The sequence below is a fragment of the Meles meles genome, chromosome 1, assembly GCF_922984935.1.
Source record: "Meles meles chromosome 1, mMelMel3.1 paternal haplotype, whole genome shotgun sequence".
Classification (NCBI taxonomy): Eukaryota; Metazoa; Chordata; class Mammalia; order Carnivora; family Mustelidae; genus Meles; species Meles meles.
The window spans coordinates 49,371,199-49,393,487 of NC_060066.1; the positions used below are offsets into that span (position 1 = coordinate 49,371,199).

The 22,289-nt window shown below is 37.9% G+C and overlaps 1 protein-coding gene across 1 annotated transcript in view; it reads left to right on the forward strand.

Moving 5' to 3' along the window:
• CNGB3 (cyclic nucleotide gated channel subunit beta 3) overlaps nt 1–22,289 on the forward strand; it is a 150,759-nt gene that overhangs the window by 49,045 nt on the left and 79,425 nt on the right. Inside the window, exons 5-7 of the mRNA XM_046001534.1 lie at nt 18,129–18,283; nt 20,625–20,777; nt 21,751–21,959. Of these exons, the coding sequence (XP_045857490.1) occupies nt 18,129–18,283; nt 20,625–20,777; nt 21,751–21,959 (517 nt within the window). The remainder of the gene's footprint in view (nt 1–18,128; nt 18,284–20,624; nt 20,778–21,750; nt 21,960–22,289) is intronic.

A 22,289-nucleotide genomic window follows, 5' to 3' on the forward strand; every position in this document is an offset into this window, starting at 1 on the left:
TACTTAAATTTTATCCACATTCCTCACCACCTTCTTGAACATGTTTAGTTTGGCTCTTCAGTGCTACAGATCAATTTGATGTCTCTTCCCAGCATTAAGAAGGAAAAGAAGAAGCTGTGAATTTGGCACTCAGAATATCCCTGAACTGTATGCACCGTCCTCTCCTTTATGTCAACATCAAACTGAATATTCATTTGTTATTATTTTTTTATTAGATACTGTTAATTGTGCACCTGGAATACAAATGATGTCTCTCTGTTTTCAGAGAAAAGAATTTATGCAAATATTTTCCAATCAAGGAAATGTATTCCTGCTAACCATTTACTTCTCACTTACTCTTAAGGAATAATCTACCCAAGAACTTTGTCCTGTCAGACACTGAACCTCCTAACTTCTAGATGGGCAGGGACTGGAAACCTGGTGCTCTGGGGTGCTAAGAGCTAACCACAATCACATACAGCCACCAGAGTATAGACTTCTATTCTGCAGTCTTGTACCCATTGTGCAGAATTGTGACCTAACTCTATGTGTTGATGATTAGCACTCTGACTTCTCCTCCCTTTCCTAGTTTGACTTGCTTACTATATCTGGTTTCTCTGAGGATGTCCTGTGATTCTGCTTCATCAACTCTTGAATGATTCGCTAGGTTTCCCTCTTCCTACAAATTATTTCTCTTCACGTTTAAATTATTGATTTAACCCACATGGAACCCCTTCCTGCCAAGTACTTTCTATGTACATCTCCACTGACATCTCTTTAAAAGAAACCAATCTCTGCTCTGAATCAGAAGATTATGCTTCTGTCTCCAGACCACAGCCACACATACAGCTGCCAAGACAATGACAGATCTGCCTCAGGGTAACTGACATTTTGTTTGGAGGTGTTGAAATAGTTCCACATCCCCCTTGTCACATCTGCTTCTTGCTATCCACTCTCTCATTCCTAATTTTCTCATAGCAGGAGAAATTGCCAATCTAGTCAGAAACCAAGACATTGATCTGCTATGGTATGCTTAGTAGTGATTGGGATTCCTGTGCCTTAAAGGCAAGAAACCAGACCCTAATCCTTTCTCTGGATGTTTTTCCTCTTCTATGTAATAAACCCATCTGGACATAGATTGCTTCTTAGGGAAGATTTCCACTCAAGGTAGGTAGGTGGGTAAATAGACCCACAGTCTGATCTACCAAATAGCGTATTTCTCTTCAGGATGTGGTTCCCAAACTTAGATTCGGAGCAAGATTTTAGCATCTACTTTAGCCTCAAGACCTAAACTGAATTTCTCAACAGAGATTTTGCCATAAATCTACATCTTCTACTAACTAAAATCTAAACTCCTTCATATTATTCCTCTTTTTAACTATTTTACCTTTTCAATTCTATTCCTGATGTCAAAGGAAGAGGTCACCATGCAATACCTGACACAAAAATTGAATTTATTGTTCGCTAAACCAAACAGGGTTATACTTGGAAGGTAAAGTCTCCCAGAGTATAGCAAAAAGCTGATTTTGTATAGGGTATGGCAGTATGGAGTTCAAAGAAAATTCATTTTCCCTTAGAAATTTTGAGATGTTGCTTTATTAACTTCTAGTATCCAGTGGTTCCAAAGAGAAATCTGATGCCAATCTAATGCTTCTGTATTTATAGGGATTTTTTTCCCAGCTCTAGAAGATCTCAACACTTTTATCTTTAATTTTAGTGCTCTGATATTTATAATGCTTTGGTCTTTGTGTTTTCTCTTTTTTGTTTCACTTGCATTTGTGACCTTTTTTAATGTGAAGACTTGCATATTCCTCAGTTGTGAAAAAAGGTTTCTCTATAATATCCTTCTCTGTTTTCATTGCTTTTTTTTTGGTCTGGTCAAACTCTTTATCTCCAAGTTTCTAATAGGTTCTCTTTCAAAATAACCTATTCTGACTAAATATCTGACTAAAAATACATATCTTCTCTTATCTCCATTTTTTGAAAGATTTTATTTCTTTGAGAAGGAGAGAGAGAGAAGGAGAGAGCAAGCAAGCGCTGGGGGTGGGGCAGAGGAAGAGGGAGAAGCAGGCTCCTCACAGAGCAGGGAATCCATACAGGATCCAGAGATCATGACCAGAGATGAAGGCAGATGCTTAACCAACCAAACCACTCAAGTGCTCCCCCCCTTTTTTTTTAATTAACATATAATGTATTATTAGCCCCAGGGGTACAGATCTGTGAATCGCCAGGTTTACACACTTCACAGCACTCACCACAGCACATACGTCCATAACCCCACCACCCTCCCTCTACCCCCCCTCCCCCCAACAACCCTCAGTTTGTTTTGTGAGATTAAGAGTCTCTTATGGTTTGTCTCCCTCCCATCCCATCTTGTTTCATTTATTCCTTTCCTACCACCCCAATCTCCCCACATTGCCTCTCAACTTCCTCATATCAGGAAGATCATATGATAATTGTCTTTCTCTGATTGACTTATTTTGCTCAGCATAATACCCTCTAGTCCCATCCACATCATCACAAATGGCAAGATTTCATTTCTTTTCATGGCTGCATAGTATTCCAGTGTGTGTGTGTGTGTGTGTGTGTGTGTGTGTGTGTGTGTGTGTACACATATACCACATCTTCTTTATCCATTCATCTGTTGGTGGACACCTAGGTCCTTTCCATAGTTTGGCTATTGTGGACATTGCAGCTATAAACATTCGGGTGCATGTGCCCCTTCAAATCACAACATTTGTATCTTTAGGGTAAATACCCAGTAGTGTAATTGCTGGGTTATCATAGGGCCACTCTATTTTCAACTTTTTGAGGAAACTCCATGCTGTTTTTTCCAGAGTGTTTGCACCAGCTTGCATTCCTACCAACAGCATAGGAGAGTTCCCCTTTCTCCACATCCTCGCCAGCATCTGTCATTTCCTGACTTGTTAATTTTAGCCATTCTGACTGGTATGAGGTGGTATCTCATTGTGGTTTTGATTTGTATTTCCCTGGTGCCGGTTGATATGGAGCACTTTTTCATGTGTCTGTAGGCCATCTGAATGTCTTCTTTGCAGAAATGTCTTTTCATGTCCTCTGCCCATTTCTTGATTGGATTATTTGTTCTTTGGGTGTTGAGTTTGCTAAGCTCTTTATAGATTTTGGATACTAGCCCTTTATCTGATAAGTCATTTGCAAATATCTTTTCCCATTCTGTCAATTGTCTTTTGGTTTTGTTAACTGTTTCCTTTGCTGTACAAAAGCTTTTGATCTTGATGCAGTCCCAATAGTTCATTGTTCCCCTTGCTTCCCTTACCTTTGACGATGTTCCTAGGAAGAAGTACTGCAGCTGAGGTCGAAGAGGTTGCTGCCTGTCTCCTCAAGGATTTTGATGGATTCCTTTCTCACATTGAGGTCCTTCATCCATTTGGAGTCTATTTTCGTGTGTGGTATAAGGAAATGGTCCAATTTCATTTTTCTGCATGTGGCTGTCCAATTTTCCCAACACCATTTGTTGAAGAGGCTGTCTTTTTTCCATTGGACATTCTTTCCTGCTTTGTTTAAGATTAGTTGACCATAGAGTTGAGGGTCTATTTCTGGGCTCTCTATTCTGTTCCATTGATCTATGGGTCTGTTCTTGTGTCTTGATGATGACAGCTTTGTAATAGAGCTTGAAGTCCGGAATTGTGATGCCACCCACTTTGGCTTTCTTTTTCAATATTCCTTTGGCTTTTCGAGGTCTTTTCTGGTTCCATATAAATTTGTGGATTATTTGTTCCATTTCTTTGAAAAAAATGGATGGTATTTTGATAGGGATTGCATTAAACATGTATATTGCTTTAGGTAGCATAGACATTTTCACAATATTTGTTCTTCCAATCCGTGAGCATGGAACATTTTTCCATTTCTTTGTGTCTTCCTCATTTTCTTTCATGAGTACTTTATAGTTTTCTGCATATAGATTCTTTGCCTCTTTAGTTAGGTTTATTCCTAGGTATCTTATGGTTTGGGGTGCAATTGTAAATGGGATTGACTCCTTAATTTCTGTTTCTTCTGTCTTGTTGTTGGTGTATAGAAATGCAACTGACTTCTGTGCATTGATTTTATATCCTGACACTTTACTGAATTCCTGTACAAGTTCCAGCAGATTTGGAGTGGAGTCTTTTGGGTTTTCCACATAAAGTATCATATAATCTGCGAAGAGTCATAGTTTGACTTCTTCTTTGCCAATTTGGATGCCTTTAATTTCTTTTTGTTGTCTGAGGCTAGGGCTTCTAGTACTATGTTGAATAGAAGTGGTAATAGTGGACATCCCTGCCATGTTCCTGACCTTAGTGGAAAAGCCCTCAGCTTTTTTCCATTGAGAATAATATTCGCTGTGGGTTTTTCATAGATGGCTTTGATGATATTGAGGTATGTATTCTCTATCCCTACACTTTGAAAAGTTTTGATCAAGGAAGGATGCTGTTCTTTGTCAAATGCTTTTTAAGCATCTAGTATCATGGGGTTCTTGTTCTTTCTTTTATTAATATATTATATCCATTTATTGATTTGTGGATGTTGAACCAACCTTGCAGCCCTGGAATAAATTCCACTTGGTCGTGCTGAATAATCCTTTTAATGTACTGTTGGATCGTATTGGCTAGTATTTTGGTGGGAATTTTCGCATCTGTGTTCATCAAGGATATTGGTCTGTAATTCTCTTTTTTGATGGGGCTTTTGTCTGGTTTTGGGATCGAGGTAATTCTGGCTCATGAAATGAGTTTGGAAGTTTTCTTTCCATTTCTATTTTTTGGAACAGTTTCAGGAGAATAGGAATTAGTTCTTCTTTAAATGTTTGGTAGAGTTCCCCTTGGAAGCCATCTGGCCCTGGGCTCTTGTTTATTGGGAGATTTTTGATGACTGCTTCAATCTCCTTACTGGTTATGGGTCTGTTCAGGTTTTCTATTTCTTCCTGATTCAGTTGTGGTAGTTTATATGTCTCTAGGAATGCATCCATTTCTTCCAGATTGTCAAATTTGCTAGCATATAGTTGCTCATAATATGTTCTTATAATTGTTTGTATTTCTTTGGTGTTGGTTGTGATCTCTCCTCTTTCATTCATGATTTCATTTTTTTTTTTGGTCCTTTCTCTTTTCTTTTTGATAAGTTTGGCCAGGGGTTTATCAATCTTATTAATTCTTTTGAAGAACCAGCTCCTAGTTTTGTTGATTTATTCTACTATTATTTTTGGTTTCTATTTCATTGATTTCTGCTCTGATCTTTATTATTTCTCTTCTGCTGGGTTTAGGCCAAGCGCTCCTCTTATCTCTATTTTTAATTATTGTCTGTTTTATTTGTTTCCTCTCATCTTAATTTTTTGTTTGTTTACTTTAGTGCTTCTGACAAAGTTGATTTTGCACAATTGTTTGGTAATTCTTGGCTTATGTTATCATCTTTGTACTTGAAACTCCCCATAACCTATGTAGATCAGTAGTATACAAAAAGGGAACAATAGGAGGGAGTCTACCTTGGAGGTAGAAGTATTTTACTATCAACATTGTTCAGGAGTATCAGCATATAGTGATAATAAAAAAGAAACTAACTTTCAGTCACTTCTAGCTTTTACTAAATTGGATACAGCCAATACCACCCCTTTACCGCCTACACCTAGAGAAAATCATTCCCACTCAACCCCCTCTTATTCTACATCCTTACCTCACTCCACTGTGTGGTAAACCATTGCTATAGATTCTGTACCATTTACAATATTCTTTCTACAGTGATTGTGGGGAAAAACACATTGCCAAGAAGTTTACCACTAACTCATCTTCTGGACAGAGTCCCCCCAGGTCTTCTTATTCTTGCCATTCACCTGGGATCCAGCTCAGCTTTTCAAGCCAAATCCCATCTCACTGCTACATCCTGGAGGCAGTGACTTCTGTTTCTATCCACTCAGTGAAGGTTAGGGGTGAAAGAAAGCAACCAACTTCATTACTCTGAATGTTGTTCCTTGTGTGATCATCTTAATGATTGACAGTGGCCCCTTCTGACCCCTTAAATCGACCCCCAAAACTTTCAGAAAGTCCCTTACTTGGCAACAAATATATTTTGTCAGTGTTTGGGCAGTGTTTTTCTTCATTATTAACAGCAGTGTTGTGCACATCATAATTTGTGAGAATTAAATGAGTTAACATCTGAACCCATGTGCTTTTTGTCTTTAAAAAACTTTTCAAATTTCTTGTTTTCTAGCTAGCACTTCCTTGTTTGTTTTCCAGTATTGTGGATGTTTTAAATCTTTTCTTTTGTCATTTCTAGACATTTATGGCTTTCAGCCTATTATCTTGATTTAATTTTTCATCTGCTTCTAAAATAGCATTACCCCCTTTTTTTCTAGACATGTATGCATTCTGAGATAGTCTGCTCAGGCTGCCATAACAAAATCCACAGACTGAATGACTTAAAAAACTGAAATTTATTTTCTCACAGTTCTGCAGGCTGGAGATCAAAGTGCTGTCCCAGTTTCTGGTAAGACCTCTCTTCCTGGCTTATAGATGGCTACCCTCTCCCTGTGTCTTTACATGCCTTTCTTCTGTGCATGCAGAGAGAGCTCTTTTTTCCTTCTAAGGACACCAGTCCTGTTTGGATTAGGGCCTAACATTATGACCCCATTTGACTTTAATTACCTTTCTAAAGACCCTATCTCCAAATACAGTCACATTGGGGGATAGGGCATCAAAGTATGAATTTGGAGGGGGACATAATTCAGTTCATGGTACCTTGTAATCAATCAGTTTTTAATTTTAAAAAACCCCAGGGCGCCCAGGTGGCTCAGTGGGTTAAGCCTCTGCCTTTTTTGGCTCAGGTCATGATCTCAGGGCCCTTGGATCAAGTCCCACATCAGGCTCTCTGCTCAGCAGGGGGCCTGCTTCCCCCCTGACCCCGCCTACTTGTGATCTCTCTCTGTCAAATAAATAAATAAAATCTTTAAAAATAAATAAATAAAAATTTTAAATCCCAGAAATTTTTTCAGAAGAAAAAAAATATTTTAAAGACTCTTTGAAGTCAATATAGGACATGTCATCTTTCCTGAAGCAAACTAAGTGCACAATAAATATCCATTAAATAATTGAATGACGCATTCAAAATGCACCTTAGAACTTTCCCAAGGCAGCATTTTTCAGGAACATTTTTGAGCACATTGTTTGACTCTTTCAGGCTGCTATTATATGGAAAAAATGATAAAAACATAGTTGTTTCTCATTTTACTCTCAAAAAATACCTGAAATCATTAGAGAATTTAACATGTTTATTAACATGAAACATATAAGTATTATGATTATTTTAGGTTTGTATTGATATGTGTATTCATTCTCCTTCCTAATGGTTTAAGATTTGGGAAGGATTGCTATTAGGCATGTTGGTGCATGTGTATGTTGATGTGTATGCATACGTATGTACATATGAGTCTTATGGATATAAATGTATAAACTATGTGATAATATTTTTATAACTTTTTTGTTACTTTAGTCTTAAAATGTTTAAATTTTAACGAATTAGGCACCACTATATTTATGGGCCATTACAATGTGATTCACTAACAATAAAAATAAATATCTCGGACACAACCTCCAGTACTTAGAGATTAACAGAGGAAAAGATCTAGAGAGTGGACTGCTGGCAAGGATTTAGAAATAAACTCTGGGGGCGCCTGGGTGGCTCAGTGGGTTAGGCCGCTGCCTTCAGCTCAGGTCATGATCTCGGGGTCCTGGGATCGAGTCCCGCATCAGGCTCTCTGCTCAGCAGGGAGCCTGCTTCCCTCTCTCTCTCTCTCTGCCTGCCTCTCTGCTTACTTGTGATCTCTCTCTGTCAAATAAATAAATAAAATCTTTAAAAAAAAAAAAAAGAAAGAAACTCTGGAGTCACAAATGTATTGTAGCCTATTCTAGACAGATCAAGATTTTGGTTTAGGAAATTGTGCATCATAACATCCATATGTACATTTCCATATGTAGAAACTAATGTGTACAAACAATACCATATGCACAAGTGAAATGTGATAAACAACTCAAAATCTTCACAGTATTTAGAGGTGAATATGAGAAAGGAGCCAAGTAAGACTTGGTTGAGTTATAACTATACTAGCCCAAATTTGCTTAAAATTTGTAGGTTTTATACTCAACCACAAGATACATTAGTAGTAATCAGAATTTTATATTAAGTGCAGGTATTTTCATTCCAAAATTTACTCCTATAAAAATGTCATTGTTCAAAGCAAGTTTCTTTTCTTCAAATATAACTTTTGAGAACTGTCTGAATTTATCATTAATTATTGAGAAAACACAACAAAAGAAAAAGACCTGCTCCTCTCTTCCCCCATATCTTCCCAAATTGGAATATAATATTCTTTCCCCAATCCTTATCTTCAACAAGACATGAATAATGGTTTTAAAGGACTTTGATCAACAGGAATTTTTAAAGAGTTAAGTCATTGAAAAGTGAATTTAATTCTTAATTAAGCATTAAGAATTCGGTTAAGTTTGCAAAAGCCGAAGTTTATGCAAGATTTTACTAGAAGGAATAAATACCACTTTTAACTGAGCTTAGGAAATAATGAATGGAAATCTAAAATACCACTTCGTGAACAAAGGCAGAGTCTGTGCACCTTTACAAAAGACTTAGGTAGGCAAAAATGACAAAATTTGCAGTTTCTGTGCAGCATGAGACACCACTGACCTCCATTTCCAAACTCTTAGCTTCCCTGACTTTTGTGACATTTTTCTCTCTCAGATCTACCTCTCTAATTGCTACTTCCCAGTTCCTTATCTTATGCTATTCCTTAAATGTCAGGAAATTACAAGGTTTGACCTGCCAGTCTTTTCTTGTTCTATGCAGGCTCTTACCAGTAATCGGATCCACTGTATAATTTCTACCATTGCCTCTAAAAAGGTGATCCCTCGTTCAACATCTCCATCCAGTTCAGTTCTCACTGCTGAATTCCAAACCCAGATTCTCAACTACCTGCTGTACAGAATGTATTTCAAAAGAATTTGTTCAAATGGCAAGATTTCATTTCTTTTGATGGCTGCATAGTATTCCATTGTGTATATATACCACATCTTCTTGATCCATTCATCTGTTGATGGACATCTAGGTTCTTTCCATAGTCTGGCTATTGTAGACATTGCTGCTATAAACATTCGGGTACACGTGCCCCTTCGGATCACTATGTTTGTATCTTTAGGGTAAATACACAGTAGTGCAATTGCTGGGTCATAGGGTAGTTCTATTTTCAACATTTTGAGGAACCTCCATGTTGTTTTCCAGAGTGGTTGCACCAGCTTGCATTCCCACCAACAGTGGAGGAGGGTTCCCCTTTCTCCACATCCTCTCCAGCATCTGTCATTTCCTGACTTGTTAATTTTAGCCATTCTGACTGGTGTGAGGTGATATCTCATTGTGGTTTTGATTTGTATTTCCCTGATGCTGAGTGACGTGGAGCACTTTTTCATGTGTCTGTTGGCCATCTGGATGTCTTCTTTGCAGAAATGTCTGTTCATGTCCTCTGCCCATTTCTTGATTGGATTGTTTGTTCTTTGGGTGTTGAGTTTGCTAAGTTCCTTATAGATTTTGGGTACTAGCCCTTTATCTGATATGTCGTTTGCAAATATCTTCTCCCATTCTGTCAGTTGTCTTTTGGTTTTGTTAACTGTTTCCTTTGCTGTGCAAAAGCTTTTGATCTTGATGAAATCCCAATAGTTCATTTTTGCCCTTGCTTCCCTTGCCTTTGCCGTTGTTCCTAGGAAGATGTTGCTACGGCTGAGGTCGAAGAGGTTGCTGCCTGCATTCTCCTCAAGGATTTTGATGGATTCCTTTCTCACATTGAGGTCCTTCATCCATTTGGAATCTATTTTCGTGTGTCATTTGCGACGACGTGGATGGAACTAGAGCGTATCATGCTTAGAGAAATAAGTCAATCGGAGAAAGACAACTATCATATGATCTCCCTGATATGAGGACATGGAGAAGCAACATGGGGGGGTAGGGGGATAGGAGAAGAATAAATGAAACAAGATGGGATTGGGAGGGAGACAAACCATAAATGACTCTTAATCTCACAAAACAAACTGGGGGTTCCTGGGGGGAGGTGGGATTGGGAGAGGGGGAGCAGGCTATGGACATTGGGGAGGGGAGGCGAACCATAAGAGACTATGGACTCTGAAAAACAACCTGAGGGTTTTGAAGGGTCAGGGGTGGGAGGTTGGGGCAACCTGAGGGTTTTGAAGGGTCAAGGGTGGGAGGTTGGGGGAACAGGTGGTGGGTAATGGGGAGGGCACGTTTTGCATGGAGCACTGGGTGTTGTGCAAAAAGAATGAATACTGTTACGCTGAAAAAATAAATAAAATGGAAAAAAAATAATTTGTTCATCCACAGACATATACTGAATTGAGCGAATTTGTAGTTATCTTACAACATAGACCTCCATCCAAGTTGCCCATGCAACATCACAGTCACCCACTTTGCTAACTTCCAAGGGTTGCCACAACAAATGGCCATAAACTGAGTGGCTTGAAACAACAGAAGTTTATCCCCTCACAGTTCTATAGGCTACAAGCCTATACAAGCCTATAGAAATTCAGGTGCCTACGAATTTGGTCCTTCTGAAGTCTGAGGGAGAAACTGTTCCACACCCTTCTCCTAGCTTTTGCTGGTTGCCATTAATCCTTGGTGTTCCTTGATTTGTGGTTCATCACCCCAATCTCTGCCTCCACTGTCACATGGTGTTCTCCCTATGTGTCTCCTCCCTGCCTTTGCTTGGTCTTCTGTAAAGACACCACCTGTCAGGGGCACCTGGGTGGCTCATCAGTTGAGCAGCTGCCTTTGGCTCAGGTCATGATCCCAGAGTCCTGGGATAGAGTTCTGCATAGGTCTCCCTGCTCAGCAGGGAACCTGCTTCTCCCCCTTTCACTGTCCCTCTCTGCCCAGCTTATGCACTGTCTCTCTCTCTCACTCTCTATCAAATAAATAAATAAAATCTTAAAAAAAAAAAGATACCAGTCATTAGATTAAGGGCCCACCCAACTGCAGTATGACTTCATCTTAACTTAGTTACATTTGTAAAGACCTTATTTTCAAATAAGGTCACAATCTGAGGCTCCAGTTGGAAATGAATTTTGGCAGAACACCATTCAATGTAGTCCACCAATAAAACTTGAAATTTCCACTGTTATATTAACCCATATATTTTAACTCAGCTCTCTCCTTTCTTCAACTCAGACTTCTTCCACACCACAACTAATAATCATCTTTCTTTTTTCCATTATTTTTTTAAATATAGCTAATACTGTCCCTCTCCTGCTTAGAATCTTACTCTGCTTCTCCATTGTTCTCAACTAATCTTTCAAACCAAATCATGGGTAATTTGGGATTTTATGTTAAAATGCTCTATAGAGCAGCAACTGATACACTTTTTCTCCAGCTGTATCCTTTGAGTTGAATATTTTCCCTTTATATTATCAAAGTGCCATTCATCTTTCATGGTGAAATCATCCCTGACCACAACCATCCATTTTACCTCGTCAAAAGAAGTCATCCCTTTGTATTATACTAAAGCAACAAGTTGAAGCTAGAGCGCATGTATCACTGAGTGTACATGAAAACTATCCAAGAGTCTTAAAAACACACAGATAGTTTTAAAAGAATCAATTTCAAGATCCACATCTTACTTAGGTATTCTTTCTTAAAACTGATATCCTGAGTACACCCACAGACCACAAGTTTCCCTTTCCTATCTCCCCTTTCACAATGGATTTTCTCCTGTTTTGCAAAAGAGAGACCTACTTCTAACCCATCCCAATATTACTATGATGTATTTGCCCTGGAGAAGCAAAAGCTCCTGCAACCCAAGAACAATTGTCAAATATATAATTTTTTTGGCCTATATCTCTAATTGAATTTCTTTTTTTTTCTAATTGAATTTCAAGAAATGAGGACTACCGTGATACTATTTTTTTAATCAGCTCTTTTTTTAAATGAGTTCTCTATACTCTTATCAAAAAAATTAGAAGAACAAATATCATTCTAATTTTTTTCTTCCATAGATACATAAACAAATTTTAAAAGCCTCACTCATCTCAATAATAGTTTCAGTAAGATTTTCCCTCCATTTTTCTTTACCAAAATTTATATAATGTTTGCACATTTATGTAAAATATGGTTCATTAAGGAATTATGAGGAATAATTCTTCAAAAATTACTGTTAGTAATATGAATAAGAAATATCAAATATCACTCAAATGAAGCATAGTTACATAAGGCATAGTCATTACTTCTCTCTTCTACCCTCATTTGTTTTTTTATCACATGAAAATAAAAGTTTCTTCTTCTTTTTTTGCCTTTTTTCATTCAGTCACAAAATTACCTCAAGAAAAAATACATTCATATCTTCTGTGTATATGTAGGTAAGGGAGAAGATGAACAGGGATTACTCTATATGAGAAAAAAAGATGAAATAAATTGACATATTAATGTTCATATTAATGTTCAGCTAATACAAAAAAGAAAAATATATAGCTGTTGAAATACAGCTATGCATTTAAAATGCAGGCATGCTTTCTAATATAATTTTCAGCGTTTTAATCATTTTAATCATGAGCTAGGTTTGCACAGTAAAAACTAGTGTGATTAAATGGCAATTATATGGTCAATTAGGGCTTATCGATGATTCAGGAAAAGAAAAAACATGCTTATTAAGGCTTGAGTTAGACATTTTAACAGTTTGGATACCTGGCTTTTCAGTTAATGATCCACCAGCTCTCAACTTCACTTCTTACACATTTTTTTTAGTGCACTGAGACACATCACATAAGGTCATACAAAAGGTTGGAGGTAGTGGGTTTATTTATTCAATAAAGATTTATTAAAGCCTATCTTGTTGTAGGTCTTGGGGAGTATAAAGTAAACACACATAGTTACTGACCTTGAGAAATTCAGTCTATGATGATGCCATCTACATTCATCTCTTCAAGCATCCCATATACATTGATGACCACCAAGGTTTTGTCATAAGAATTGGATTTCCAAATATGTCCTCAGTAGCACAATCAAGGTCCTATCACACAATGTCCTACAAATGCTTTGAATTAAATGTATACATACAAGAAAAGTCATTTTTCAACATACCCACTATATACAAACATCTCCTTTCTAAATTCCTTTTTATATTAATGTCATCTTCATAAATCTAGACTCTAGTAATAGAAACTTAGAAGTTATTCTTGATTCCTTATTTGGATTTATCCAAAAGACCCAGAAAGTTCAACTCCTTTCATTTCTGCCTCTAAATTATTTCTTTAGTCCCTCTCCTTTTCCGTTATCAGTTCTAACTTAATCCATTCAACTCTTTCCTTGTTTCCATGCATTTACACTTCTCCTCTTTAACTCTGGCCCTATTGCTACATCTCCAAAAATATCTTCTCATACCCTTCATTTGCTCAATACTCTGCATTGGCTCCCATTACCTTACAGGTTAATGTCCAAACTCATAAGTAGATCATACAGAAACATCATAACCTGATTCCACTCATCTTTCCATACCGCCACTTCCACCATCCCTGCTACCTGGCTTCCTGCATGTACACATTCTGTTCTAGTCACATCACATCACATTAAACTATGAGCATCCACAGGGTTAGTCCCCATCTAACTCATCTTTTTATTCCAGTATGTAAGGTAAAAACTCAATAACTGCTTGATGGATGAGTAAACTCCTAGGCATGCTAAGAGTTTAAGAAGAAATCAGTAAAATTGATGGATGAATAAACTGCTAGGCATGCTAAGAGTTTAAGAAGAAATAGTAAAATGATATATATGACATTTCTTAATCAGAAAAAAAAATTTCCAGTTTTGAAGACCTAATGTCTTCCTACTTCTATATTTTCAAAAATATATTGGATTTTTCTTCCATTGCATCTCAGTCTTCACCATTCTTGAGAACGCTTATAAAGCTCTTAGTGTGACATGCTTGAAGACTCTCAATGATGAAGCAGAACTTTTAAAAGAGCATAAATTATACTATAATAAGAAGGGAGGAGAGACACAGTAATGGTATGGGAATCTCTACTGGGTAGAGAATGGAGACTAGTGGAGAGGGGCTCATATTAAGGTCCTCTTTAAATACAACCCACAGATTAACCAGTTCCAATGTGAACCCCATGGGTTCCAGTTTAGAAGTGAAATGGAAAGGGCAGGGGCGCCTGGGTGGCTCAGTGGGTTAAAGCCTCTGCCTTCAGCTCAGGTCATGATCCCAGGGTGATGGGATCCAGCCCCACATCAGGCTGTCTGCTCAGCAGGGAGCCTGCTTCCTCTCATCTCACTCTCTGCCTGCCTCTTCGCCTACTTATGATCTCTTGTCTGTCAAATAAATAAATAAAATCTTTAAAAAAAAAGAAATGGAAAGGGCAGATATGAATGCAAGGAAGTAAGAATGGATTAGAACCTATGTGGGCCTGTGTAGACAAGGTATCAGACTTCAGAAGAAAGGTAGAGAGTGAGTTAGAAGTCTGAGGAAAGTGATGATGAACATTTTTTCATGTGTCTGATAGCCATTTGTATGTCTTCATTGGAGAAGTGTCTGTTCATATCTTCTGCCCATTTTTTGATATGATTATCTGTTTTGTGTGTGTTGAGTTTGAGGAGTTCTTTATAGATCCTGGATATCAATCTTTTGTCTGTACTGTCATTTGTGAATATCTTCTCCCATTCCGTCGGTTTCCTCTTTGTTTTCTTGACTGTTTCTTTTGCTGTGCAGAAGCTTTTGATCTTGATGAAGTCCCAAAAGTTCATTTTTGCTTTTGTTTCCTTTGCCTTTGGAGACATATCTTGAAAGAAGTTGCTGTGGCTGATATCGAAGAGGTTACTGCCTATGTTCTTCTCTAGGATTCTGCTGGATTCCTTTCTCACGTTGAGGTCTTTTATCCATTTCGAGTTTATCTTTGTGTACGGTGTAAGAGAATGGTCGAGTTTCATTCTTCTTCATATCGCTGTCCAGTTTTCCCAGCACCATTTATTGAAGAGACTGTCTTTTTTCCACTGTATATTTTTTCCTGTTTTGTCGAAGATTATTTGACCATAAAGTTGAGGGTCCATATCTGGGCTCTCTACTCTGTTCCACTGGTCTATGTGTCTGTTTTTATGCCACTACCATGCTGTCTTGGTGATCACAGCTTTGTAGTAAAGCTTGAAATCAGGTAACCCGATGCCGCCAGTTTTGTTTTTGTTTTTCAACATTTCCTTAGCAATTCGGGATCTCTTCTGATTCCATACAAATTTTAGGATTATTTGCTCCAGCTCTTTGAAAAATACCAGTGGAATTTTGATCGGAATGGCATTAAATGTATAGATTGTTCTAGGAAGTATAGACATTTTAACAATGTTTATTCTTCCGATCCAAGAGCATGGAATGATCTTCCATCTTTTCATGTCTTCTTCAATTTCTTTCATGAGTGTTCTGTAGCTCCTCGAGTATGGATCCTTTACCTCTTTGGTTAGGTTTATTCCCAGGTATCATATGGTTCTTGGTGCTATAGTAAATGGAATCGATTTTCTAATTTCCTTTTCTGTATTTTCATTTTTAGTGAATAAGAAAGCCACTGATTTCTGCACATTGACTTTGTATCCTGCCACATTACTGAATTGCTGTATGAGTTCTAGTAGTTTGGGGGTGGAGTCTTTTGGGTTTTCCATATAAAGAATCATGTCATCTGCGAAGAGAGAGAGTTTGATTTCTTCATTGCCAATTTGGATACATTTTATTTCTCTTTGTTGTCTGATTGCTGTTCCTAGGACTTCTAATACTATGTTGAACAAGAGTGGTGAGAGTGGGCATCCTTGTCGTGTTCCTGATCTCAACGGGAAGGCTGCCAGATTTTTCCCATTGAGGATGATATTTTGCTGTGGGTCTTTCATAGATAGATTTTATAAGTTCAGGAATGTACCCTCTATCCCTATACTTTGAAGGGTTTTAATCAGGAACAGATGCTGGATTTTGTCAAATGCTTTTTCTACATCAATTGAGAGGACCATGTGGTTCTTCTCTCTTCTATTATTTGTTCATCATCACTAGCCATCAGGGAGATTCAAATTAAAACCACATTGAGATACCGCCTGACACCAGTTAGAATGACCAAAATTAGCAAGACAGGAAACAACATGTGTTGGAGAGGATGTGGGGAAAGGGGAACCCTCTTCCACTGTTGGTGGGAATGCAAGTTGGTGCAGCCACTTTGGAGAACAGTGTGGAGATTCCTCAAGAAATTAAAAATAGAGCTTCCCTATGACCCTGCAATTGCACTACTGGGTATTTACCCCAAAGATACAGATGTAGTGAAAAGAAGGGCCATCTGTACTCCAATGTTTATAGCAGCAGTGGCCACAGTCGCCAAACTCTGGAAAGAACCAAGATGCCCTTCAACGGACGAATGGATAAGGAACATGTGGTCCGTATACACTATGGAGTATTATGCCTCTATCAGAAAAGATGAATACCCAACTTTTGTAGCAACATGGACGGGACTGGAAGAGATTATGCTGAGTGAAATAAGTCAAGCAGAGAGAGTCAAGTATCATATGGTTTCACTTATTTGTGGAGCATAAGAAATAACATGGAGGACATGGGGAGATGGAGAGGAGAAGGGAGTTGAGGGAAATTGGAAGGGGAGTTGAACCATGAGAGACTATGGACTCTGAAAAACAACCTGAGGGTCTTGAAGGGGCGGGGGGTGGGAGGTTGGGGGAATAAGGTGGTGGGTATTAGGGAAGACACGTATTGCATGGAGCACTGGGTGTTGTGCAAAAACAATGAATACTGTTACACTGAAAAGAAATTAAAAAAAAAAAAAGTCTGAGGAAAACCTGTGAGGGAATTCAGATCCCTATGAATTATACCAGTTGATATATTATACCTCATACTAATCTGTTTGTATGTTTTCTTAGAAGGGAATTGGATTAACACATACTAGATATACTCATTTTCTATCGCCACATAAGAAATTATTACAGACAAACCATAAGAGACTCTTAATCTCACAGAACAAACTGAGGGTTGCTGGGGGGAGGGGAGAGGGAGACGGTGGTGAGGTTATGGACATTGGAGGGGCGGGTGTGCTGTGGTGAGTGCTGTGAAGTGTGTAAGCCTGGCGATTTACAGACCTGTACCCCTGGGGCTAAAAATACATTATATGTTTATTAAAAAATAAAAATAATAATTAAAAAAAGAAAGAAATTATTACAAACTTCATGATTTAATGTCTATTTAGTACCTCACACTTCTGTAGATCAAAGGTCTGAGTGACTCTGGGTGCTCTGTTTTAGGGCTCACACAGGTGAAATCAAGGTGTCAGCCAGGCCAGGCTGGGCTCTCACCTGCAGGTGCCAGAGAAGAATCCACTTCCAAGTTCATTCAAATAATTGGCATAATTCAATTCCTTGTGTTTGTAGGACTGAGGTTCTTGTTTTCTTTCTTTTTTTTTTTTTTTTCTTGTTTTCTTGTTATCAGCTAACCAGGGATCAATCACTCTCAGCTCCTAGAGACTTCATGTAATCTTATCAGGGGGCTCCTTTGTTCTCCAAATCCAAAAATGGAGAATTTCTCTCAAGTGAGATTTCCCTTATGCTTCAAACTTCTGACTTTCTGCTCTGTCACTAGCTGGAGAAACTCTCTGCTTTTAAAGGGCTTATCTGATTACATCAGGCCCATTTGTATAAATTTCTTACCTTGAAGTCTACTGAGCCATATAACACAAACTAATTATGAGAGTAAAATCCACCATATTTATTGTCTCCAAAATTATGCAAGATATGTACACCAAGGGGCCATCTTAGAATTCTGCCTACCATGCCAGGTGAAGTTTCTTTTCTTCTAATAATACAATTTAATAGCAGAATCCTACTCATCAAGATCTAATATTATAAAGAATGGACATTTACTGTTTGTGGATTCTAATATTTCACTAGCAAATCTGCATTCCATCAGTACTATTTCCATCAAACTTAATTTTTGAATTTTTCTCTTCAGTTGCAGAAAGGAGCAGATAATAACATAGGGTCTATAATGAGGGTGAAAAAACTTAATCTCTTCCCTGTATATATCTCTGCATGGATCCATCTTTACTACCATTTTTTCCCTCATTTAGTCCAAAAAGCAAACCACTTGGAGCCCCTGTTATAAATGAGTATGCTGATGCCCAGCTACACAACTTGGTGAAAAGGATGCGTCAAAGAACAATGCTCTACAAGAAAAAGTTGGTAGAAGGAGATATATCGTCACCTGAAGCCAGCCCCCAAACTGGTAAGGATTGTTACCTCGAAGTACTGGAAAGAAAGAGGTTATGAGGGGACATGTATTTTACAAACGTCTTAGTTTGTGTTCCCCAAGAGCAGACCCTGAGACAATGACTTAGGTGCAAATAGTTTATACTGAGGGTGATCCAGGAAGGTGAAAGCAGACAAGAAAGATGGAGACAAGAGTTAAGACAATGAAGATGTATTAATGAGAGGGCTTCTTCTGTGGGCCTTCAGACTTGATCCAGCTAAAAAACTGGATCACACTTAAAAATTCTCCTGAGAAGCCTCCCCACTGTTTCCCACAGTTGGTTGCACAAATTAACATTCCCACCAACAGTGCACGAGGATTCTTTTTTCTTCACAGCCTTGCCAACACTTGCTATTTCTTGTCTTTTTTGATACTAGCCATTTTGACTGATGTGAGGTGGTATCTCATTGTGGTTTTGATTTCTATTTCCCTGATGCTGAGTGATGTGGAACATCTTTTCATGTGACTATTGACCATCTGTATGTCTTCTTTGGAAAATTGTCTATTCAAATCTTCTGCCCATGTTTTAATTGGATTGTTTGGTTTTTTGATGTTGAGTTGTGTAAGTTCTTTATGTATTTTGGAGGAAGTGGCCGGGGTATCATTCCACCAACTCCTGTTTTCCATTAGTTAAGGGTTATGGTTGGGGCATGTTGCTAACTCTCCAGCACTTTAAGCAAGCCATCTGAGAAAAAATGCTGAGGGAGACTGACATGCAGAGCCCTCTGCACAGGACCTTTAGACCAGGTGTTGCTTTGCTCATGGTATATAAGCAAAGCAACAACAGTATCTGCTATGGCAAGTTTTATTGTAAATATTAATTAAGAATACCCCTGATAGGGGTGCCTGGGTGGTTCAGTCAATTAATGTCATCTGCCTTCTGCTTAGGTCATGATCCCAGTGTCCTGGGATCAAGGCCTGCATTGGACTCCCTGCTCAGCAGAGAGTACTTCTCCCTCTCCCATTCCCCCTGCTTGTAGGCATGTGTGTTCTCTCTCTCTCTCTGTCAAATAAATAAATAAAATCTTTTAAAAATACCCCTGATATACAAAGCACTTATAAAAATACAACACAACCTTAATACACAACATAGCAAAGAACATCAACAAATCACATGGCAGACTAGGGCAATTATCAGCCTCCCTAGTAATTGCAGAAATATCATTATGAAAAATTAATAAGTACAATAAAGCAGACCACAAAAATAATATATAATGGTTATATCTTTGTAAAAATATTTATATATGTATAGATAAAAATAGAAGAAAATTTTGTTGTTTGATAGCAGTTAAGAATCAAACTATTAATTATATAAGATGGAGCTGAGGGTTTCCTTATAATTCTGTATAAGATAAAAGGGATTTTTAAAATAAACTATGTATCATATAGTATATATATACATACTATATAGTATACATTATATACATCTATATAATAATATATTTGTAATTATATATATTATGTATTTTCTTTTTTAAAAGACGAAGCTATAATAATCAGTCATTATATTTTGATAAAGACAAGTTAAAAAAATATTTTGAGCTTTATGCATAACTTGAAAGATTTGTGTGAAACTAAAGAGGCATGAAACTAAAACCTGTGGCATGATATACATTTGTAATGATTCTTTTCAATGTAAATCTAAAGGATTCTAACTTTATTTTTGCTACAAAATATGTAAGAATTAACTTGTATTTAAAATATCCTAATTTGGGGGTGCCTGGCTGGCTCAGTCAGTACAGTATGCAAATCTTGATCTTGGGGTTGAGTTTGAGCGCCAAATTGAGTGTAGAGATTTCTCTTTCTTTCTTTCTTTCTTTCTTTCTTTCTTTCTCTCTTTCTTTTTCCTTTGAGAGAGAGAGACAGAGAGAGTACACATAAGCAGAAAGAAAGGCAGAGAGAGAGTGAGAGAGAAGCAGGCCCCCCACTGAGCGGGGAGCCTGACATGCAGCTCAATCCCAAGACCCTGGGATCATGATCTGATGATCAGGATCATAACCAAAGGCAGACGCTTAACCAGCTGAACCACCTGCGTGCCCCTAGAGATTACTTTAAATTAATTAATTAAAATATGCTATTTGTAACACCTTTGGGATAATTTACTGGGAAGCTTTAAATTTGCTGTTTATTTCCAAAGTTCAGTGTTTTTATTACCTGGATATTGTCATTAATGTAGCTATTTTCAAAGTCATAACACACCTTATCTACCTAAATTGAGAAGGAAAGATTCTGAAGTGTTCTGATTTCGAGAAATCCAAGCTTTTCTCATTAAGCTAACCTAATCTCTTAAAAATGTGTTCTTTTTTTCCCTATAAAGCAAAGCCCACAGCTATACCATCAACACAAGAAAGTAATGCTAAGCTAAAAGAAGAACATTACTATCACATACTGTGTTTTAAATTCCAGAAGATGCCTCTGACAGAGTACCTAAAACGAATTAGACTTCCAAGAAGCATAGATTCATACACAGGTACCATCAAAGGGTAGACTATTCCAGTGGGAGGGCTAGATATTACCAAAACCCCTGTAACCCAAAGTCACAGATGGCTTCCATTTCTCCAAGCCCACATCCTGAATCCATCTAGAAAGCAGAATTTAAACTATATTAAATATGCAATGGATTGTTTGCCCCTCTCTGGTGAAGGGAAGAGATAAAATATTCCTGCCTGTTTTTAAAGGGCATGCCAGGATAATGAGGAATAAAGTAAATGTATAATCATCAAAATAGATAAGTGATTGATTAATTGATTGATTAATAAAAATAAAAGGCAGTCCAGGGTCTATGCCGCCCATAATTACCTTTGAAAAGAAAGTCCCAAAGCATTCATTGATATGTACACTGACACCCTTCCCCCAAAAAGTCATTATGAAGTGCCTGTCTTCTTCCATGCCTTCATGTTGTTTGATTATTCTAACTGAACAAATCCTTTCCTGTGGCCTCCCTTGGGTGGAAGAAAGCAATGTGTGAAAGGACATAGACTGCCTTAATGGGCTGATTCTCTGCCCTCTCTAGGTCAGCCATACTCGGCAAGATGTAGACAAAAAGCCACAAAAAAGGCTTTTTGTCTACCTTCCTGGGTGATCCTGCAGCTTAACTACTGATGCACAAAATGCCTGCTGCTGCAGCTATCCAAATAGGACATGTCTGAATTCCCTGGGTCTCTTCTTCCTTGATCCGTGTAGCACAGTTACTTGTAGGGACAGACCCAGAAAGGCCACTTGTCAACAAGAGAACGCCTCTGTCCACTGTCAGAAGAGCTGTAAGATCACTCAACAAGCCTTGTAAAGCTCAGTGCTTTCTACTGTAGAGTCAGAATTGCACTGAATTTTAATAGACCCTCTTACAACAATTTGCTTAGCTCCAGATGAAAGGGCTCCAATGTTGCCAAACTAAGCAAGAGAATTATTTTAATGCTTGTTACATGCCATTTGGATTTTTCTAGATCGACACTATCTCCTGTGGCTCCTGCTCGTCACCATTGCTTATAACTGGAACTGCTGGCTTATACCACTGCGCTTCGTCTTTCCATATCAAACACCGGACAACACACACTATTGGTTTATTACAGACATCATATGTGATATCATCTACCTTTGCGATATGCTATTAATCCAGCCCAGACTCCAGTTTATAAAAGGAGGAGACATAATAGTAAGTGTAACTGGGGAAAAGCAGAAACTGACAAATATCAGATTGAACTACAAAAATAAATTTACAACACTATTTAATGTCTGACTGGCTATCTCTGCCTGTATGAGTGTTTAACCACTGGAAACCACCAGTACAGTAATAATGACAACAACAACAACAACAAAACAACCATTGAGCACTCACTATGTGCGAGGGACCATGAATATCTCTGTGGTTTAGTTTCCTCACCTAAAAAATATTAATAACAATAGTACCTTCACGGTATTGATGGAAAGACTAGATGAAGTGATGCCTGGAACTATGTTGAGTGCCTGATGAGTGTATATTAAA